This window comes from Orcinus orca, chromosome 8, assembly GCF_937001465.1.
Source record: "Orcinus orca chromosome 8, mOrcOrc1.1, whole genome shotgun sequence".
Classification (NCBI taxonomy): domain Eukaryota; kingdom Metazoa; phylum Chordata; class Mammalia; order Artiodactyla; family Delphinidae; genus Orcinus; species Orcinus orca.
Window position 1 is genome coordinate 85,290,159 of NC_064566.1, and position 21,353 is coordinate 85,311,511.

At 37.9% G+C, this 21,353-nt stretch overlaps 1 protein-coding gene across 2 annotated transcripts in view; it reads left to right on the plus strand.

Annotated features, from left to right (window-relative positions):
• The window catches only part of ATM (ATM serine/threonine kinase), a 140,551-nt gene that overhangs the window by 110,753 nt on the left and 8,445 nt on the right, over positions 1-21,353 (plus strand). For both annotated transcript variants that reach the window (XM_049714066.1, XM_049714065.1), the window contains 3 exons: positions 12,600-12,749; positions 14,691-14,856; positions 16,580-16,666. In XM_049714066.1, coding sequence (XP_049570023.1) covers positions 12,600-12,749; positions 14,691-14,856; positions 16,580-16,666 — 403 coding nt within the window. The remainder of the gene's footprint in view (positions 1-12,599; positions 12,750-14,690; positions 14,857-16,579; positions 16,667-21,353) is intronic.

Here is a 21,353-nt window from a genome sequence, read left to right on the forward strand (position 1 = left end):
TTGGTCTTGTTTATGGTTTCCTTTGCTGTGCAAAAGCTTCTAAGTTTCATTAGGTCCCATTGTTTATTTTTGTTTTTATTTCCATTTCTCGAGGAGGTGAGTCAAAAAGGATCTTGCTGTGATTTATGTCATAGTGTTCTGCCTATGTTTTCCTCTAAGAGTCTGATAGTTTCTGGCCTTACATTTAGGTCTTTAATCCATTTTGAGCTTATTTTTGTCTATGGTGTTAGGGAGTGTTCTAATCTCATACTTTTACATGTACCTGTCCAGTTTTCCCAGCACCACTTATTGAAGAGGCTGTCCTTTCTCCACTATACATTCCTGCCTCCTTTATCAAAGATAAGGTGACCATATGTGCGTGGGTTTATCTCTGGACTTTCTATCCTGATCCATTGATCTATCTTTCTGTTTTTGTGCCAGTACCATACTGTCTTGATTACTGTAGCTTTGTAGTATAATCTGAGGTCAGGGAGCCTGATTCCTCCAGCTCCATTTTTCGTTCTCAAGATTGCTTTAGCTATTCGGAGTCCTTTGTGTTTCCATACAAATTGTGAAATTTTTTGTTCTAGTTCTGTGAAAAATGCCAGTGATAGTTTGATAGGGATTGCATTGAATCTGTAGATTGCTTTGGGTAGTAGAGTCATTTTCACAATGTTGATTCTTCCAATCCAAGAACATGGTATGTCTCTCCATCTAGTTATATCATCTTTAATTTCTTTCATCAGTGTCTTATAATTTTCTGCATACAGGTCTTTTGTCTCCTTAGGTAGATTTATTCCTAGATATTGTATTCTTTTTGTTGCAATGGTAAATGGGAGTGTTTTCTTGATTTCACTTTCAGATTTTTCATCATTAGTGTATAGGAATGCCAGAGATTTCTGTGCATTAATTTTGTATCCTGCTACTTTACCAAATTCATTGATTAGCTCTAGTAGTTTTCTGGTAGCATCTTTAGGATTCTCTATGTATAGTATCATGTCATCTGCAAACAGTGACAGCTTTACTTCTTCTTTTCCGATTTGGATTCCTTTTCTTCTCTGATTGCTGTGGCTAAAACTTCCAAAACTATGTTGATTAAGAGTGGTGAGAGTGGGCAACCTTGTCTTCTTCCTGATCTTAGTGGGAATGCTTTCAGTTATTCACCATTGAGGATGATGTTGGCTGTGGGTTTGTCATATATGGCCTTTATTATGTTGAGGAAAGTTCCCTCTATGCCTACTTTCTGCAGGATTTTTATCATAAATGGGTGTTGAATTTTCTTGAAAGCTTTCTCTGCATCTATTCAGATGATCATATGGTTTTTCTCCTTCAATTTCTTAATATTGTTTATCACATTGATTGATTTGCATATATTGAAGAATCCTTGCATTCCTGGAATAAACCCCACTTAATCATGGTGTAGGATCCTTTTCATGTGCTGTTGGATTCTGTTTGCTAGTATTTTGTTGAGGATTTTTGCATCTATGTTCATCAGTATATTGGCCTGTAGTTTTCTTTCTTTGTGACATCTTTGTCTGGTTTTGGTGTCAGGGTGATGGTGGTCTCGTAGAATGAGTTTGGGAGTGTTCCTCCCTCTGCTATACTTTGGAAGAGTTTGAGAAGGATAGGTGTTAGCTCTTCTCTAAATGTTTGATAGAATTCGCCTGTGAAGCCATCTGGTCCTGGGCTTTTGTTTGTTGGAAAATTTTTAATCACAGTTTCAATTTCAGTGCTTGTGATTGGTCTGTTTATATTTTCTATTTCTTCCTGATTCAGTCTCGGCAGGTTGTGCATTTCTAAGAATTTGTCCCTTTCTTCCAGGTTGTCCATTTTATTGGCATAGAGTTGCTTGTATTAATCTCTCATGATCCTTTGTATTTTTGCAGTGTCAGTTGTTACTTCTCCTTTTTCATTTCTAATTCTATTGATTTCAGTCTTCTCCCTTTTTTTTTGATGAGTCTGGCTAATGGTTTATCAATTTTATTTACCTTCTCAAGGAACCATCTTTTAGTTTTATTGATCTTTGCTCTCGTTTCCTTCATTTCCTTTTCATTTATTTCTGATCTGACCTTTATGATTTCTTTCCTTCTGCTAACTTTGGGGTGTTTTTGTTCTTCTTTATCTAATTGCTTTAGGTGCAAGGTTAGGTGTTTATTCGAGATGTTTCCTGTTTCTTAAGGTAGGATTGTATTGCTATGAACTTCCCTCTTAGAACTGCTTTTGCTGCATCCCATAGGTTTTGGGTCGTCATGTCTCCATTGTCATTTGTTTCTAGGTATTTTTTGATTTCCTCTTTGATTTCTGCAGTGATCACTTCATAATTAAGTATGTATTGTTTAGCGTCCATGTGTTCATGTTTTTTACAGATCTTTTCCTGTAATTGATATCTAGTCTCATAGCGTTCTGGTCAGAAAAGATACTTGATACAATTTCAATTTTCTTAAATTTACCAAGGCTTGATTTGTGACTCAAGATATGATCTATCCTGGAGAATGTTCCATGAGCACTTGAGAAAAATGTGTATTCTGTTTTTCTGGGATGGAATGTCCTATAAATACCAAACATCAAACAAGTCCATCTTGTTTAATGTATCATTTAAAGCTTGTGTTTCCTTATTTATTTTCATTTTGGATGATCTGTCTATTGGTGAAAGTGGGGTGTTAAAGTCCCCTACTATGAATGTGTTACTGTCAATTTCCCCTTTACTGGCTGTTAGTATTTGCCTTATGTATTGAGGTGCTCCTATGTTGGGTGCATAAATATTTACAATTGTTATATCTTCTTCATGGATCGATCCCTTGATCATTATGAAGTGTCATTGTCTCTTCTAATAGTCTTTATTTTAAAGTCTATTTTGTCTGATATGAGAATTGCTATGCCAGCTTTCTTTTGGTTTCCATTTGCATGGAATATCTTTTTCCATCCCCTTACTTTCAGTCTGTATGTGTCTCTAGGTCTTTAGTGGGTCTCTTGTAGACAGCATATATACGGGTCTTGTTTTCGTATCCATTCAGCCAGTCTGTGTCTTTTGGTGGGAGCATTTAATCCATTTACATTTAAGGTAATTATCGATATGTATGTTCCTATTCCCATTTTCTTAATTGTTTTGGGTTTGTTATTGTAGGTCTTTTCCTTCTCTTGTGTTTCTTGCCTAGAGAAGTTCCTTTAGCATTTGTTGTAAAGCTGGTTTGGTGGTGCTGAACTCTCTCAGCTTTTGCTTGTCTCTAAAGATTGTAATTTCTCCATCAAATCTGAATGAGATCCTTGCTGGGTAGAGTAATCTTGGTTGTAGGTTTTTCTCCTTCATCACGTTAAGTATGTCCTGCCAGTTCCTTCTGGCTTGCAGAGTTTCTGCTGAAAGATCAGCTGTTAACCTTATGGGGATTCCCTTGTGTGTTATTTGTTGTTTTTCCCTTGCTGCTTTTAATATGTTTTCTTTGTATTTAATTTTTGACAGTTTGATTAATATGTGTCTTGGCGTGTTTCTCCTTGGATTTATCCTGTATGGGACTCTCTGTGCTTTTTGGACTTAATTAACTATTTCCTTTCCCATATTAGGGAAGTTTTCAACTATAATATCTTCAAATATTTTCTCAGTCCCTTTCTTTTTCCCTTCTTCTTCTGGGACCCCTAAATTTGAATGTTGGTGCGTTTAATGTTGTCCCAGAGGTCTCTGAGACTGTCTTAGTTCTTTTGATTCTTTTTTCTTTATTACGCTATGCAGTAGTTATTTCCACTATTTTATCTTCCAGGTCATTTATCCGTTCTTCTACCTCAGTTATTCTGCTATTGATCCCTTCTAGAGTATTTTTAATTTCACTTATTGTGTAGTTCATCATTACTTGTTTACTCTTTAGTTCTTCTAGGTCCTTGTTAAATGTTTCTTGCATTTTCTCTATTCTGTTTCCAAGATTTTGGATCACCTTTACTATCATTTTTCTGAATTCTTTTTCAGGTAGACTGCCTATTTCCTCTTCATTTGTTAGGTCTGGTGGGTTTTTATCTTGCTCCTTCATCTGCCGTGTGTTTTTCTGTCTTCTCATTTTGCTCACCTTACTGTGTTTGGGGTCTCCTTTTCGCAGGCTGCAGGTTTGTCATTCCTGTTGTTTTTGGTGTCTGTCCCCAGTGGCTAAAGTTGGTTCAGTGGGTTGTGTAGACTTCCTGGTAGAGGTGACTAGTGCCTGTGTTCTGGTGGATGAGGCTGGATCTTGTCTTTCTGGTGGGCAGGTGCATGTCTGGTGGTGTGTTTTGGGGTGTGTGTGGCCTTATTATGATTTTAGGCAGCCTTTCTGCTAATGGGTGGGATTGTGTTCCTGTCTTGCTATTTATTTGGCAGAGGGTGTCCAGCAATGTAGGTTGCTGTTCGTTGAGTGAAGCTGGGTGTTGGTGTTGAGATGGAGATCTCTGGGAGATTTTCGCCATTTGATATTACGTGTAGCTGGGAGGTCTTCTGTGGACTAGTGACCTGAACTTGGCTCTTCCACCTCAGGCACAGCACTGACTCCTGGCTGCAGCTCCAAGAGCCTTTCATCCACATGGCTCAGAATAAAAGGGAGCAAAAGTAGAAAGGAGGGAAGGAGGGAGGAAGGAAGGAAGAAAGAAGGAAAGAAAATAAGAAAGAAAGAGGATAAAATAAAATAAAGTAAGATAAAATAAAGTTATTAAAATAAAAAATAATTATTAAGAAAAAAAATTTTTTTAAGTCAAAAAAAAAATGGATAGACAGAACCCTAGGACAAATGGTGAAACAAAGCTGTACAGACAAAATCTCACACAGAAGCATACACATACACACTCACAAAAAGAGGAAAAGGGCAAAAAATAATAAATCTTGCTCTCAAAGTCCACCTCCTCAATTTGGGATGATTCGTTGTCTATTCAGGTATTCCACCGATGCAGGGTACATCAAGTTGATTGCAGAGATTTAATCGGCTGCTTCTGAGGCTGCTGGGAGAGATTTCCCTTTCTCTTCTTTGTTGGCACAGCTCCTGGGGCTCAGTTTTGGATTAGGCCCCGCCTCTGTGTGTAGGTCCCCGGAGGGCATCTGTTCTTCGCTCAGAAAGGACGGGGTTAAAGGAGCTGCTGAGTCGGGGGCTCTGGCTCACTCAGGCCGGGGGGAGGGAGGGGCATGGAGTGCGGGGCGAGCCTGCGGCTGCAGAGGCCAGCAGGACGTTGCACCAGCCTGAGTCACGTTGTGCGTTCTCCCGGGGAAGTTGTCCCTGGATCCCGGGACCCTGGCAGTGGCGGGCTGCACAGGCTCCTCATAAGGGAGGTGTGGATAGTGACCTGTGCTCGAACACAGGCTTCTTGGTGGCGGCGGCAGCAGCAGCCTTAGTGTCTCATGCTCATGTCTGGGGTCCGCGCTGATAGCCGCGGCTCGTGCGGGTCTCTGGTGCTCCTTTAAGCAGTGCTCTTAATCCCCTCTCCCTGCGCACCAGGAAACAAAGAGGGAAGAAAAAGTCTCTTGCCTCTTTGGCAGGTCCAGACTTTTCCCCGGACTCCCTCCCGGATAGCCGTGGTGCACTAACCCCTTCAGGCTGTGTTCTCGACGCCAGTCGTCTCCCTGCGATCCAACTGAAGCCTGAGCCTCAGCTCCCAGCCCCCACCCGCCCTGGCGGGTGAGCATACAAGCCTCTCGGGCTGGTGAGTGCTGGTCGGCCCCGATCCTCTTACAGGAATCTCTCCGCTTTACCCTCCGCACCCCTGTTGCTGCGCTCTCCTTCGTGGCTCTGAAGCTTCCCCCCTCTGCCACCCGCAGTCTCCGCCCGCAAAGGGGCTTCCGTGTGGACACCTTTCCTCCTTCACAGCTCCCTCCCACTGGTGCAGGTCTCATCCCTATTCTTTTGTCTCAGTTTTTTCTTTTGCCCTACCCAGGTACGTGGGGAGTTTCTTGCCTTTTGGGAGGTCTGAGGTCTTCTGCCAGCGTTCAGTAGGTGTTCTGTAGGAGTTGTTCCACGTGTAAAAGTATTTCTGATGTATCTGTGGGGAGGAAAGTGATCTGCGCATCTTACTCTTCCGCCATCTTCCCCCTTTCCCCCGAAGGGCCTGTTTTTTGTAGGTGTTCCTTTCTGGTTTCATTCCTGTATCTCCTATTTGCCCTTTATTCTTATGTTACTGCTGTAACAAGGCTTATTTATTTATTCGTTGTTTCTATTTCTGTGAAGATATAAATAAAGATAATTACTATATAGCAGAGAAGCAACCTTTCAGAGACACTTTTATGATAGTCCCATATCTGTTTCTTAAACCTGCAAAATGGTATATACCACAAGTGTTTATTTTCTCTAGTGAGTTAACCCTACTTAACCTCGAGGTATCCCAACCATCAACTAAGACTAGTTTAAAAATATAATAGAAAAAAGTCCCTTTCACAATAATATAATGTATATAATGTGAATAAACTGCCTAGGATTAATGTTAATAAGAAACATGCAAGACTGTATAAAATAAAATTACAAAACTAATGCAAGAAAGAATAAAGGAAAACTAGGATAAGGGAGAAGTCCCATGTCTTAAATGGGAAGGCAGTGAAAAATGTCAGCTCATTTCTAATTAATGCATAGACAATGAAATTCCAGTAAAAATTTTTATATCATGGAAACATGATTTAAAAGTTTATCTTGAAAAATATATCGGTGAGAATGACTGAAATGTCTTTGATAAAGGCAACAGGTGAAAGTGGACTCTGTCTAATCATATGAAAGCGAATGGTAAAGCTTTAGTAATGAAGATGATATAGTTCATGACATAAAAATAGATTAATAGCCTTGAAATGGATGTTTATATATACATTTATAAGAAATCAGTATATAGCTTTGACTTTTAGGAAGTTCCTGAATAAGCCTAAAAATGCTATTAATTCTGGGTGTGATGAGATTATGGGTAATACCTGCTTTTTAGTATATTTTGAATTGCCCTAAATGAACATTTTTTTAAATTATAAAAATAATTGTTAAACTAAAAACACCAAATATTCAGGGGAGTAGGGAAAAAGAAATTAGATCTACCCTCCAAAATTCTGATTGAGTCAGGCTATTGTAATTGAAAACAACTTTTTTAGAGCTTCTTAATTGCCTACAGAAATAGAAATATAAAACTCACTTGTTAGTTGGGTGAGGTTGAGGGGTGGGAAAGCATGAAGAAAAGCACACTTTTTCATAATACCTTCAAGTTTGTGAGAAATTTGTCATGTGAAACTTTGTAGGATATTAACTAATATAATTGATGCTTTCTATTAGCAGTTAACAAAAAAACAAGTTCTTATGGAATGCTAAGAGCAAAAGTTTAAAAAAGATCTGTGAGATCTATTCTGCAGAAGGACTTCTTTGGTGTGGTTTAGATCAGTGCTGTTCAAATTTAGCAGGCATCGTAATCCCTGGAAGGGTTTGTTAGAACACAGATGCTGGGCTTCCCTGGTGGCGCAGTGGTTGAGAGTCTGCCTGCCAATATAGGGGACACGGGTTCGTGCCCCGGTCCGGGAAGATCCCACATGCCGCGGAGCGGCTGGGCCCGTGAGCCATGGCCGCTGAGCCTGCGTGTCCGGAGCCTGTGCTCCGCAACAGGAGAGGCCACAACAGTGAGAGGCCCACGTACCGGGAAAAGAAAAAAAACAACACAGATGCTGAGCCCCTAGAATTTCTAATTCTAGGATGGAGCCTGAAAATATGCATTTCTAGCCAGGTATCAAGTGATGCTGATGCAGCAGTGTTTCAGGAACCGTACTTTTAGACCCACCAGTCTAATTACTTTGCTGTCATTTGATCTAGCTTAATTATAGGACAAAGTTGATGAGCTGTTAACTGTCCAGGTACTTTAATGTGGCAGGTACTTTAACGATTGCTGAGAAGTTTTTAGAGGGCAGATATTCAGTAACATGAATGAAAGAAAATTTTTATGCTCTAAATGCCAGACTTTTAGATAGGATAGATGATGACTGAAGAACTGGGATACAATGTGTTGCAAAAAGTTTGGGCTCTAAGATCCCCTGTTTTTTTCAGAAAGCCACTCAGGTTTCCAAGCAAGTAACACAGTTTAGCTTCCAAAGTTCATTGCTATAAAGCATGAGAGAGAGAACGCCCTAATCTAAAATATTTTGAAGGCAGAAACGACTAAACTCTATTTCTACTTTATGACTTTTTAAATATCTGAGTTTTACAGAGAACTATTTTACCGATTAAATAGTGGAGTTATTTAATGTTACACATCTGAATATTAAAAAATAATCACTTAATATGAGAGTTTAGGTTTGACTTTATTGTTTAGAATTATAATACTGGGCCAATAGATATATGTTATTTTGAGATTACTCCAAGAATGTGAAAGTTATGTTATAACTATATTGCTAGTTGTTCTTGATTTCAGTTAATGTTCCTGGAAGTTCTATAGTGTATGTAGGGAAGCAGTCTGCCTAGTCCAGGTCTTCTGTGGAGTCATTCCCAATCTGGCATTCAGGTGTCCTGTGATCATTGTGTCAACAAGAAGGGTCATTGACTTCCTGAAATTAGCTCTTGGTACCCAAATGTCAGTATACAACCTCAAAAGGAGAGACCTGTATATTGAGGCATACCAGATACCTTTCATCAGAGAGAATCACATGGAGATGAAGGAAGACAAAGTTCTTATTGTATATGCTGACGCTGAGACATAGCCCTCTGATAACTAGAATTCATGTGACTGGACTAATTTATCTCTACCAAAACTACATTTTTAGAAAGTATATTGAACAACTATTCTAAAGTCTTAGATATGAGAGGATTCACTTTTTAAAATCAAAGTCTTATATAAACAATATTTACGTGCAGAAAGAAGCTTCATACTTAATTCTTCATTATGCCTTATGCCAATAAATAATTTTTCTTCTTTGTGATATATCTTCCTTCTCAGTCAGGATTCTGGGAGAGAAGTTGTAATTCCCTAAGGCATTCACTGTATTTAATGAATTAACTTCATTTCTATGTACCTAGGATGGTACTAGCTATGTACCTTGAGGTAATTTGAGAAAATAGTCATTAATCATTTTTTGTGACGCCCAGGCAAAATACTCAGATACTCAGATGAAATAGGCTATTCCAGGGAATCTTAGTACCTGAGGAAACACTGCCATTTGCCTTTTGAAACTTGAATTCAACTGTTTTTACATTAACCAACATCACAGTTGAATTCTGAAATGAGATAGAAAAAAACCAACCTGGTCCTTTCTAGATCAGTCTCTTAACAAAAGGCAAAGGTTTGATTTTTTTCCCCATAACTAGATATTAATAGAGAGTAATTTTGGAAAAGGTATCTTTGATGGAATATACTAGGAGGCAAGAATGTTAATGTGATCAAGCATTAGGGGTCACAGCTAGCTCAAAGGTAGGGCTGGGTTTTCTGGAAGGAAGGCATTTAGAGCTACTTAAGCAGGAAGGAAAATCGGTTAGAAAGGCTATGAGATCTGTTCATTCATTTGTTCAATAATTGTTTATTTACACACCTAGTGTTGTGTTAGATACTCTAGTAGGTGCTGGGGATATAAAAGTAATAAAACATAGTCCTAGTTCTTAAGGAGCTCACCAGGGGAAACAGACACACAATTATAATGCAAAGTGTTAAGTACATTTTTAGAGAATGAAAAGAGCTAAAGATAGAGGAATAATGCTTATCTTTAACACCACTGGGGAAGGCCCAGGCTGAGGGCAGGAAGAAGCTCCAGTGCCACCAGGGCACAGAATAGGGAGAGGCTTGGGCACCAACTCCCAGTGGCCCCTCAACACAAGGCCGTCACCCACAGGGTCACTGTGACTTATTGGAGCAAGCAGAGTCTTCTGGGCCAGGGTTCTTCTAGCTTGTTTTTCACTGTACCCAATTAGGAGGCCTCACTGCATTAACAGGCAGCCAGAACCTGTTTAGTGGTTGCTTACTAAAATGCCTGTAATCCAGCACTGCTCCTCAGATTATGGCCCTGCTTCTAAAGAAAGGGCTCCATTTTGGGAGCCTCTTGGCCCTGAGAGTGAGCAGAGGCTCAGGAAGGATACACAGCGTGAGATTCACAGCCACTGTCCTTCTTCCGCTGCTGGAGACAATTTAACATCCGAGGGAGTTTGAGAGGAAAGGAGGGACCAGCCCTCTCTGCCCTGCCTCATCTGCCTCTGACTGTGCTCCTATAAGAAAATTGATAAGTAGCCTGAAACCCATGGTACCAGGGCCTACCCTGTGTCCATGATCCTTGGCAAGCCCTTCCACTCACCCCCTTAATCAGAGTGGGTGGACACAGAGCAGAAGGAAGCCTGAAAAAGGCTTTAAAGCACAAGCCTTTTGCAGGGGCCCCTCTCAGTAACTTCAGGGCATGGCTTCTGTTCTACAGCCTCCAGGACCTGGGCCTGTGAACATCCAGGAATTAGCCTTAGGATCTGAGCAGCAGTATGTTCCTAAGGCTGAGCCCCACCAGCTAGCTCATCCAGAACTAGCCTCATTTTGGCATCTTGGAGACAGGGTGCTGGCCCTGAGCCTACTCGTCTAGAGAGGACAGTCGTAAAGGGTTCAAGACCCAGACACTGTAAAAGCTGGGGTAGAGCCCCCATGAGAGAAACATGAGCCCTGCTCTGGAATCACAGCTGTAGAGGACCATTTCAGGGGAAGGGCAGAGTGGGCAGAAGAGAGTAGGGGTATGTGTGCAGGCAAGGAGGTGGGGGGAGTGGTGACTTAAGACAGAAGCATCTTATTCCCTATATCCTAATTTTGTTTCACTTCAGGGCTTTTCACTTCCCTCTGCCTGGAATACTGTTCCCTCAGATCTTTGCATGAATTATTATTCTTTTAGGTTTTTCTCTAATGTTACCTCTTCAGAGGCGCCTTCTCTGACCATGTCTCTATTACTCACTTTTTTAAATGTATGTTTTGTTCTATTATAATACTTGTTACCTGGCATCATTAAATGTCTATTAGTGTATACGTCTGACACCAGAATGAAGCTTTATGAGGGCATGGTCTTCATCTGCCTCGTTGCCACTCTATTCTCAGTGCCCTAGCACCATGTGTAACACATAATAGACTCTCAACAAATACAGTTAATAAATTAATGAAAGACCTCCTTCATGTTAAGACACAGAATATAAAACAGTAAAACATATTTGAGTACATTAAAATTAAAAATATAGAATTAAAGATACTGTAAAGACAGGTGGCTGAGAAAATGAATTTTTAAAAATTTATTAAACATAAAAAGGATTGTTATAATACTACTATCAACAAGAAATTTATATATAGAATATGTAAATAGCTCTTACAGACTAGTAATAAAAAGACAAGCAGGTAAGAAAAAAGGTAAAGAATACAAACAGCCAGTTCACAAGAAGAAAACATTTGAATAGCCAATAAGTCTTATCAGATTATACTCTACTGGGAATCTGGAAAATACAAATGAAAACCACAGTGAGATACTATTACACACCTCTTAGATTGACAAAGTATAGAAGTCTGACAATACATTGGGAGGTTATAGAATAAACTCTGCTAATGGGTATATAAATTGGTACAACTACTTTGTATAGTTACTTGGCAATATATGGTTAACTAAGTTGAAGATGCGTATCCCGAATGACCGACCCAGCTCTTCAATTTCCAAGTATGTGTATACCCTAGAGAAACTGAAATATATTCATTAGTAGATTAATTAATTGCAGCAGTGTTTCAGGGAAATCTGGAAATAATGTAAATGTTAATCAATATTCCGATTGTATAAATTGGATAATTGTGGCATATTTATACAAAGTACAGTTGTTAAAACGAATGACTTAGGATTAAATGTACTAACACAGTTAAGGTAAAACAGTGTTGAGTGAGAAAAAAACAAATTGCAGAAACATACATATAGTGTAAATACTCTTTATTTAAAGCTTACAATTACTTATGTATGTATAGCTTTGAAATAAAAATACTGTATACCCAAAAATACAGGAACATGATAAGCAAGTTAGCAGTCATCTTGTTGGTAGGGAGGGGCATAAGGTCAGTGAAGGGTACAAAGAGAGCTTTGTCTCTTTCCCAGCAAATATGAATAATCTTAGATTTGATAAAGCTGTTTAGTAGGTAAAAGGGTGTTTGTTTATATTATTTTCTACATTTTATGTATATTTATAAAATGTCATAATTTTTAATCTTCCCAGTAAAATTGCTTTTATGTTTAGGAATACATTTCCTCTTGGTGAAGCTAACGAGACTCCGAAGCAAGAATGCATACACTTTCAATTATTAAAGTATACTAAAATTGACACTACATTTGATATTTTCCAAAGTGAAATTCTTTGAATTTGACATTAAAAGTATAGGAAAGCAAAGTTAATTCCTCTGCTAAATGGAACAAACTAAGTATGGCTCAGTCACAGGTGATGAGTATAATTAACAGGATTGACCTCTCAGGGATCATGGAGATTGAGAGAAGAGCAGGTTCTCGGAAGTCTATGCAGCAGACTAGAAAATCTTATTCTTTGAGCTTGTTTATTTTCAGTTGCTTTCTTCCTATGGACAGAAAAATAATAGTATAACTTGAAAAAATGCTTCACACTGACTCTGATAGTTGAATAATCATCACATGCTCTTTAATGCCTTTCCATAATCAAAACATACTTAATCTGTAACTTCAGGTGGTTCCCCTTTCTCAGCGAAGTGGTGTTCTTGAATGGTGCACAGGAACTGTCCCTATTGGTGAATTTCTTGTTAACAATGAGAGTGGTGCTCATAAAAGATACAGGCCAAAGGATTTCAGTGCCTATCAGTGTCAAAAGAAAATGATGGTGAGTAACACTCAAAAATATAAGTTATTGCAAGATTATCTAATAGCTTATTAAAACTGATATCAAATATTATGGAATGTAAAAAGTTTTAATTTCATCAGGTAATTGTTAATGACAGTAAGTATAAGAAAGTAAGCTCACCAGAATGAAAGTGTGTGTGAGTGAAAAAGGAAGGGTTTTAAACTATAAGTGTCAACCCTTGTCCTATGAGAACTTAACATTATTCAGTGTATGCAAATTTGCTTCCAGTTTGGGGTAAGCTAATTCTTAACAAAACAAACAAAACACTAACTAAAACCAAAAAAAAAAAAATTATGAAATAGAGACATTCAAAGACATTTGCCACATCACACTGGCCATCTGGTCTGACATTCATTCACCCAATCAGTGACATTTATTGAATGTGTCCTCTCTACCAGATACTATGCTGAGACTTCACAAATATGACTAATCACCATCATACTTATCCCATTTTAAGATGAGAAGAAGTTCTGAAAATTTTGCTTACTCCAGGTCAATGAGCTAATAAATAGTGGAGCAAGGATTTAAACCTTGTCTGTCCAACTCTAAAATCCATTTACTTTTTCTTTTGTTGTGCTTTCTGTTATATGTTTTTTAAAACGTATGGTAAAGTACTATAGGGATTGTGATGGAAAGGTACTGTGTAGGCACAGAGGAGGACGTGATCAGTTCTACCTGGGACAGGGAGGAGTGGAGAGAATCAGATTCAAGAAAGACTTCATAGAGGAGATGGTATTTGAGCTGAGTTTTATAAATGAATTGGTTTTCCAAGCAGAGGAACATACAAACAAAAAGGAAGGAGGCATGAACAGGCAGGTATAGATAGCATAGGCTTAGGTTTTGAGGAGGAATAGATGAGATTGAAGCAGTAGTCGTTAGTCAAAAAATGGAATGTTATGAAATGTTAAGAAATTTTCACTCTATCCTGTAGGCAATAGAGAACCCTTGAGAAGGATAGTAATATCAGATTGGCATTTTAGAAAACTCTGACAACACTTATATTTTTGAGGGTTATATTTTTGAGAAAGCTGACTAGAGGCATGAGGCGGAGTCTGAACTAAGAGTAATAGCAGTAGGAATGGAGAACAGGCAGTTCATATAAGAAATATTAAAGAGGCAAAACTTAGATGATTTGGTTGCTGTTTAGAAGTGGGGTTGATGAAAAAAGAGTATCAGTGGCACCCAGTTTCCTGGTTGGTATGATGGAGTAGGTGGAGAAGCTATTTACCGTGTTGGTGAATAGAGGAAGTGGCTGGGTTTTGCCAAAGATGAGAAGGTGAATTAGTTTGGATTTGGAAATGATCCAAGTGAAGATGTTGAGTGGGAATTTGGAGAGGCACATCAGGCTGGAGCTTATTAAAGACACCTGAGCCAAAGATACAGATTTGGAAGTATCAGTCCATAGATGAGGATTGAGCCTTTTGAAGTAGATGTGCTTTGCTTCAGGAAATTATTATATAGTAAGGAAATGTTGAAGGACAGATCTGAGATGTGTCAGCTGCTTTGCCATCCATCCGGGATTGATTTTTCCATTCTTTCTCTTTTTCCTGTTTCCTATCACACCCCTAGTGCTGGGATATACCTAAGACTATCTGGAGCTACCTTTGGCATTTTTGTGTTTACTTCCACATAGCTTACAGAATCATTCAAATTAGAATTGAATTAAAACAGATAACAGTCACTGTTGGTATGCCACCTTCCCCTAAAATTAACATGAAAACCCTAAAGGGATTATAGCTTGTTATTAATTGCTTCCCTGACCAGACTTTTAGCTTCTTGTGGGTAGAGATAATATCTTGTTCATCTTTTTATTGCCTTTATTTCTATCATACTATTTTCCTATTGAAACTCCTAGTAGACTTCAGTTAAATTAGTTGAACAGAATATTCAGAAAATAATTTTATATTTTATCTATTAAAGGATGTACAAAAAAAGTCTTTTGAAGAGAAATATGAAACCTTCATGGAGATTTGCCAAAATTTTCAACCAGTTTTCCGCTACTTCTGCATGGAAAAATTCTTGGATCCAGCTGTTTGGTTTGAGAAACGATTGGCTTATACTCGGAGTGTTGCTACTTCTTCTATTGGTAACCTTCTTATACATTTTAGTAGATTCAGCACTTCCTACATTCTGAGTTACAGGGGGATGGTGGTGGTGTTGGTGTTTGTTAATCAGACCATCTTCATCATTAGATCATTGTGTTTCTTTTTCATCCTGATTCTTAGCTTCTAAATGTAGCTCTTAGCTTTGGCAGGAGAGAATTTCTTTTTTCCAGGTAGGGAAATAAAGACTGGTTATTTTTCTTCATTGCTTAATAGTGAATATGGCTTATTTTCTTTCCCCTCAATGTATTATTTTCTGGGATTTTCTTTGGAAAATAATAAAACTCGTGATAATTCCATTTAAGTTATTTTCTTTAATTATTATTGTTCTTGCATACAGCCTCTATAATACCATGATATTAACACCCAAAGATTGATTCTGTTTAATAGAATTTTGGTTTTGGAATAGGAATAATGATATATATTTAAATATTCTGTGTACAATATATATTTTGGCTTTTTTTATTTCTGAGAGATTGGAATAGTTAGGGCAGTTAACAAAATCTTAGAGTATGAGAACTAACAGGAATATCAGTGATCTATTGTTTTTTAATTAAAGACCACTCTTTTCATCACTTAGGTACAATACACCAGGCAGGACATGTATATTTTGAAAATTTTCTAGGTAATAATGAAACCCTCTTTTTTTCTACAATGAGAATCATTAATCTGATTCAACTAATTTAGTTTACAAACGAGAAAGTAGGCCCAGTTAATGACAGAGCTAGCCATGCACCCCAGGCATCCTGACACCCTTTCCACTATTTTTTTGTAACACCTTACAGTGTGTTTCATTAGGTTAAAAGCAATTTTAAAACATGTTATCATCTGTGTTAAAAACAGAAATGTAGTTTTTCCTGGATATATACCTGATGAAATGAATTATTGACTAATTTGTGTTAAATATAATTCATCAAGCAGAAGAAAGTTTCACTGAAGAATGAAGAATTTACCCATAGGCGGGTGAAACAGGAATAAAGACACAGACTTACTAGAGAATGGACTTGAGGCTATGGGGAGGGGGAAGGGTAAACGGTGACAAAGCAATAAAAGGCATGGACATGTATACACTACCAAACGTAAGGTAGATAGCTAGTGGGAAGCAGCCGCATAGCACAGGGAGATCAGCTCGGTGCTTTGTGACCGCCTGGAGGGATGGGATAGGGAGGGTGGGAGGGAGGGTGACGCAAGCAGGAAGAGATATGGGAACATATGTATATATATAACTGATTCATTTTGTTGTGAAGCTGAAACTAACATACCATTGTAAAGCAATTATGCTCCAATAAAGATGTTTAAAAAAAAAAAAAAAAAAAAAGAATTTACCCACAGGCGCCTCAGTTTAAAAGTATACTCAATAAATATTTGAGTGTATATAGTGCACTGCTTTGGCCCTGGTAAATAATGGGTCTCAATTTTAACCACTCAATTTTGAAGTATTAATATTTTAATATATGTGCTTATTAGTAAATGGAAAACTTTTTTAGCAAATCATCTAGGATTTGTAAAATGCAGTATAAATGAAAATGGCTGGCAAGATTTGACTTAAACTGAAAATGGCCAGTTATGTACATAATTTCCTTCAAGTAGGCAAAAAAGCCTAAGCTACTTAAAAATTATATAGAGTCAGTGGTATTAGTTGAAATTATGGCTAATTGTGTTATAGAAATAGATGATATCAGTAATTTCAGATTGTTTTTTTTCTAGTTGGTTACATACTTGGACTTGGTGATAGACATGTACAGAATATCTTGATAAATGAGCAGTCAGCAGAACTTGTACATATAGATTTAGGTAAGTAACAAAAGATATGTTTCTTTGTTCAGTAAATATTTGGTCATCAAGAAATGTTGTTTGCCTGCCAGGATATTGCAAGTATGAGAGAGAGATCAAAACAATAAATATTGTTTAAAAAAAAGCATAAACACAGTGATGCTGGAGGGAGTAGCTAATTCTGCCTTGGATAATGAGTGACATTTAAGCCAGATCTCAAAGAAAGAAAGGATAATCTAGAGAGAGGATAGAGCAGATATGAAGGGAGGAATAATGAAGTTGTAGCATGTTTTAGGAATGGTGAGACATTAAATGTGGCTGGAGTGAAGTTTGCATGTAGTTGAGTAGCTTGAGGTATAGATTGGTACTAGATTATAAAAAGCCAGGCCAAGAAGTTTCAACTTTAATCTGTTAAACAATGGGAAGTAAATGAAGATACATTTAATCAGGACATAATCTTATTTGATTATTGGAAAGATAATTTGGGGAACAGTATCTGTGCAGTAGGAAAACAAATTAGGATATGTTATAATAGTTTAGACGAGATAATGAAAGAAATGATTTGGACTAAAGTTGTATGAAACAGGAGTTGGATTTGGGGGACATTTTTGTAGTAATTTTGCACCAGTGATATTAGATGTGGAAATAGTGGGAGAGGGAACTCCAAGATAACTGAAGTTTCTAGCTAAGGAAAACAGCAGGTTTTGTAGAGAATAAGAAACTGATGAGTTTAGTTTTGTATGTTGTTTTGAGGTATTATTGGGATTTCCAGGGGAAGTAGACAGTTTAATATATAGGAAAGCAAAGATGTTGAACATAGTAAGAGATGTAGAACTTTTCAGCAAATAGATTTTAGTTGAAGTCATTGGACTAGAGGAGGTTCTAATCTTGTACATCATCCTTGATGACGAGAACTAAGGATGGAATTGTAAGGAATCTCAGCATTAAAAAGGCTGAGTCTTGGGAATTGCCTGGTGGTCCAGTGGTTAGGACTCGGCACTTTCATTGCTGAGGGCCCAGGTTCAATCCCTGGTTGGGGAACTAAGTTCCCACAAGCTGCACAGCGAAGCCAAAAAAAAGGCTGAGTCAGAAAAGAAAAAAAAAAATGAGGAATAACCAACAAGTCATAGAAAGTAGAGGTAGGGATATCTTGGAAGACAAGAGAGGATAAATTTTCATGGAGGAAGAAGTGCTGTGCTCAGTAGTATCTGATACAGAAAGGTCAAATAAGATGAATGCTGAAAATAGACCTTTGAATTTAACAATTAATCTTAGTAAACTTTGGATAGAATGGAGGAAGTAAGATTGTGAAAAGGCAAGGATTAAATGGAAGTTAAGGATGTGTAGGCTAAGAATCTGGAACTGTTCTTCAAGAAATTTGGAAGTAAGGGAAGAATGAAGAGAAATTTGCTGCAGAGATGGGAGACACACATTTGGTCCCCTCCCCCCACTTCTTTTGGTTTTGAGGGTTTTTTGTTCTTGTTCATTTGCTTTCTTAAGATGGGAGATACTTATAGGAGAGAGACAAAGATAATTGAAATAGCAAGGGAAATCATGAAGTATGTGAAGGTGTAGCGTTGGCTTTACACTGGAAGCGTGTTAGCTTTTCCTCCAAGAGAAGAAAGGATGAGTGCTAATAGGAAAGTCTTCAGCTAGAGGGGAAAGAATTTGAGGGAAATTATATTTGCTATTCTGTTTTCTCTGAGAACTGGAAAGCATGTTTATTTGCTAATAATTGGAGGGATGGTAATTGGCCTTAAAAGAACAATAAAATTTTAAAAGTGGGTACCATGGAAATGAGACCAACGGCTGGCTAGAAAGGCATAAATAAAAAAGACATGCCAAGAATTTTAAGGGGCATTTTAGGGTGATAATCCCAAATTTGTAGTGTCATCATATGGTTTCTTCCAAGCACCCTCAGCATCCCTGGAATTTAAGTTCTAGTTTGAAGTGGTAAGTGTGGAGGAACAAGGGGCCAAGAAGATTTGAGTTACTAGTGAGAGTAATCAACTTTGCAGGCTATACCCTGAGCTGAGTAGGGAAGGAAGAGAGACTAAAAGACTAGAAATCTCAGTGAGTTTGAAGATTATTTAACACGAATAAAGGGGTAGAAGGAGAAGAGGTTTTAAGTAAAATGTAGAATTTAAGATTTCTTAGAAAGTACAGTTTTAGGAGATTATAAGTTCTATAGTATAAGTTTTTGCTAAGTGGTTTGCTAAGAGAGAGTAAATTGAATTTCATTAGAACAGAGAAGATCAAGAATATTATATGGTTTTCCCCAGAATGAATTCCAGAGTTAGGACAGAGAGGAAGATTGTGAGCTAGGTCCACACCAACATTCAATGAATTTGATAGGAAATCTTAGATGTTGGGTTATAATAAATATGAGGATGAGTGGAGTTGTTAGAGCCAGAATGTGGGAACTCAGTAGAGGAGTGAAATTTTGCATGAGAACAAAAGGGCAGTGCAATGGAAGCTGCAAAGTAGAGATAGGAGTATGCCAACCGATGTCCAGGCCATGCTAAACACATCTATAAATGAGAAAGGTAAATTGGTATAACCAGTTTGGAATACTGTTTGGCATTATCTGCTAAAGCTGGGAATTGTGACCTAGCAATTCCACTGCAGTAAAAATGCACGCATGTGTATAAGAATGTTCACAGTAGTACTATTCATAATAGCCCCAAATTAGAAACAGCCCCAACCCCCATCACAAATAGAATGGATGAACAGTCTACAGCCATACCACCCTGAAGGCACCTGATCTTGTTAGATCTTGGAAGCTAAGCAGTGTCAGGCCTGGTGAGTACTTGGATGGGAGAATGGATGAATGAATTTTATTGTATTCATAAAATGAAGTACTGTATAACAATGAGATTGAATGAACTATAGCCACACTCAACATGGAAGACTCACAAATACAATCTTAAGTGAAAGAATCTAGATACAATAGAATATATACTGTATAATTCCATTTATGTAAAATATAAAACTGATAAAATTAATCTATAGTGTTGGAAGTCAGGATAGTGGTAAGCCTTTGAAGAGGTGTTTCGTGATTCATAGAGAGATGAGGCGGGGCTTCTGGAATGCTGGTTACATGGGTTTGTTCATTTTAAAAATCTCAATTAGCCACACACTTGAATGACTTTGATGATTTGTACACTTTTCTGTGTATCTCTTTGATTATCTGTTGCTGCATAAGAAACCACCCCAAATTTAGTAGCTTAAAACCACTATTACTATATCTTATAGTCTATGCGTTGACTGGTCTCAGCTGGAAAATTCTCACTTATGATCTTTCACACAGCTGTAGTCAGCACCTGGGGCTGAATTTACCTTAGGATTCAACTGGGCCAGTGTCCAAGATGGCTTCTTACACATTTGATGCTTCATTGCTCCTCCATGTGGCCTCTCTGTCTAGCAGAGTAACCTGAACTTCTTACAAAGCATCTCAGAGCTCCGAGAGGAAGGAAGTAGAAGTTAAGGGTTAGCTTGCAACTGGCACAGTGTCACTTCTGCTATATTCTCTTAGAGTAGTGTCATACGACCAATCCAGATTCTTCCCTCTCTTTCTGGGACTCCAATAACAACATTAGACTATCTCACTGTATCACTTATGCCAAACCTTGTTTTTCCTTCAGCTCACCCATGGTGTCAGTGGAAACCATGTGGGGAGCCTGGACTTCCCGTGTCACCAATCTGTAGCAAGGAGCCCCCTTTCCTCTTGGATGTCAGAGGAGGCCAAGTGGGGAACCTGGTCTTCTACCACGACTTAGCAGTAAATAAGGTGGTTACTCCCAAAGCCAGCAAAAATAGAAGTGTAGATAAGATCCAGAGTCTCATAATGTAATATTTAAAAAGGTCAAAATTTCAATTGAAAATCATTTGTCAGGAAAATTGCAGTTTGAATGAAAAACAATAGACGTCAGCACTGAGGTGACAAAGATGTTAGAATTATCTGACAAAGATTTTAAAGCAGCCATCATAAAAATACTTCAAGAAGCAATTACAAACATGTTTGAAACAAGTGAAAAGGTGCTAAGTCTCAGCACAGAAATAGTTTCAACATAGAAATAGGAGATATAAAAGAGAACCAGGTGAAAATTTTATTTTCCATTTTTTGGATGATTCTCTAGAGAACTATGTTGAGTGAAAAAAGCTAATCCTCAAAGGTTACATACTGTTTGACTCCATTGATATACTTGAAATTACAAAATTATAAAAATGGAAAACAGATTAGTTATTACTGGAAGAGCAGGGGGTAGGGGTAGGCCTTGGGAGTAAGTAGGTGTGGCTAATATAGCATGAGGGATCCTTGTGTTGATGGAAATATTCTATATCTTGATTGTATCAGTGTCAACATCCTGGTTATGATATTGTACTGTAGTTTTGCAAGATGTTGCCATTGGGGAAAAGTGGATAAAAGATATAGATATAGATATAGATACACACACACACACACACACACACACACACACACACACACACATATATATCTTCTGCATTTTAAATTCTACCCTTCACTACCTCATATTTAAAAGTCACCCTTTAACATAGAATTCTCTAATTACATCAATAAATAATTTTTTTAACTTGATTTTTTAAAATTGGAGGTGGATCTCCTGGAGAATGCTGGAGATGAAGAAGGCAGGCAGAGCAGAAACAGAATAAATGACTGTGTGTTTTAGTACTGATTGAATATTGG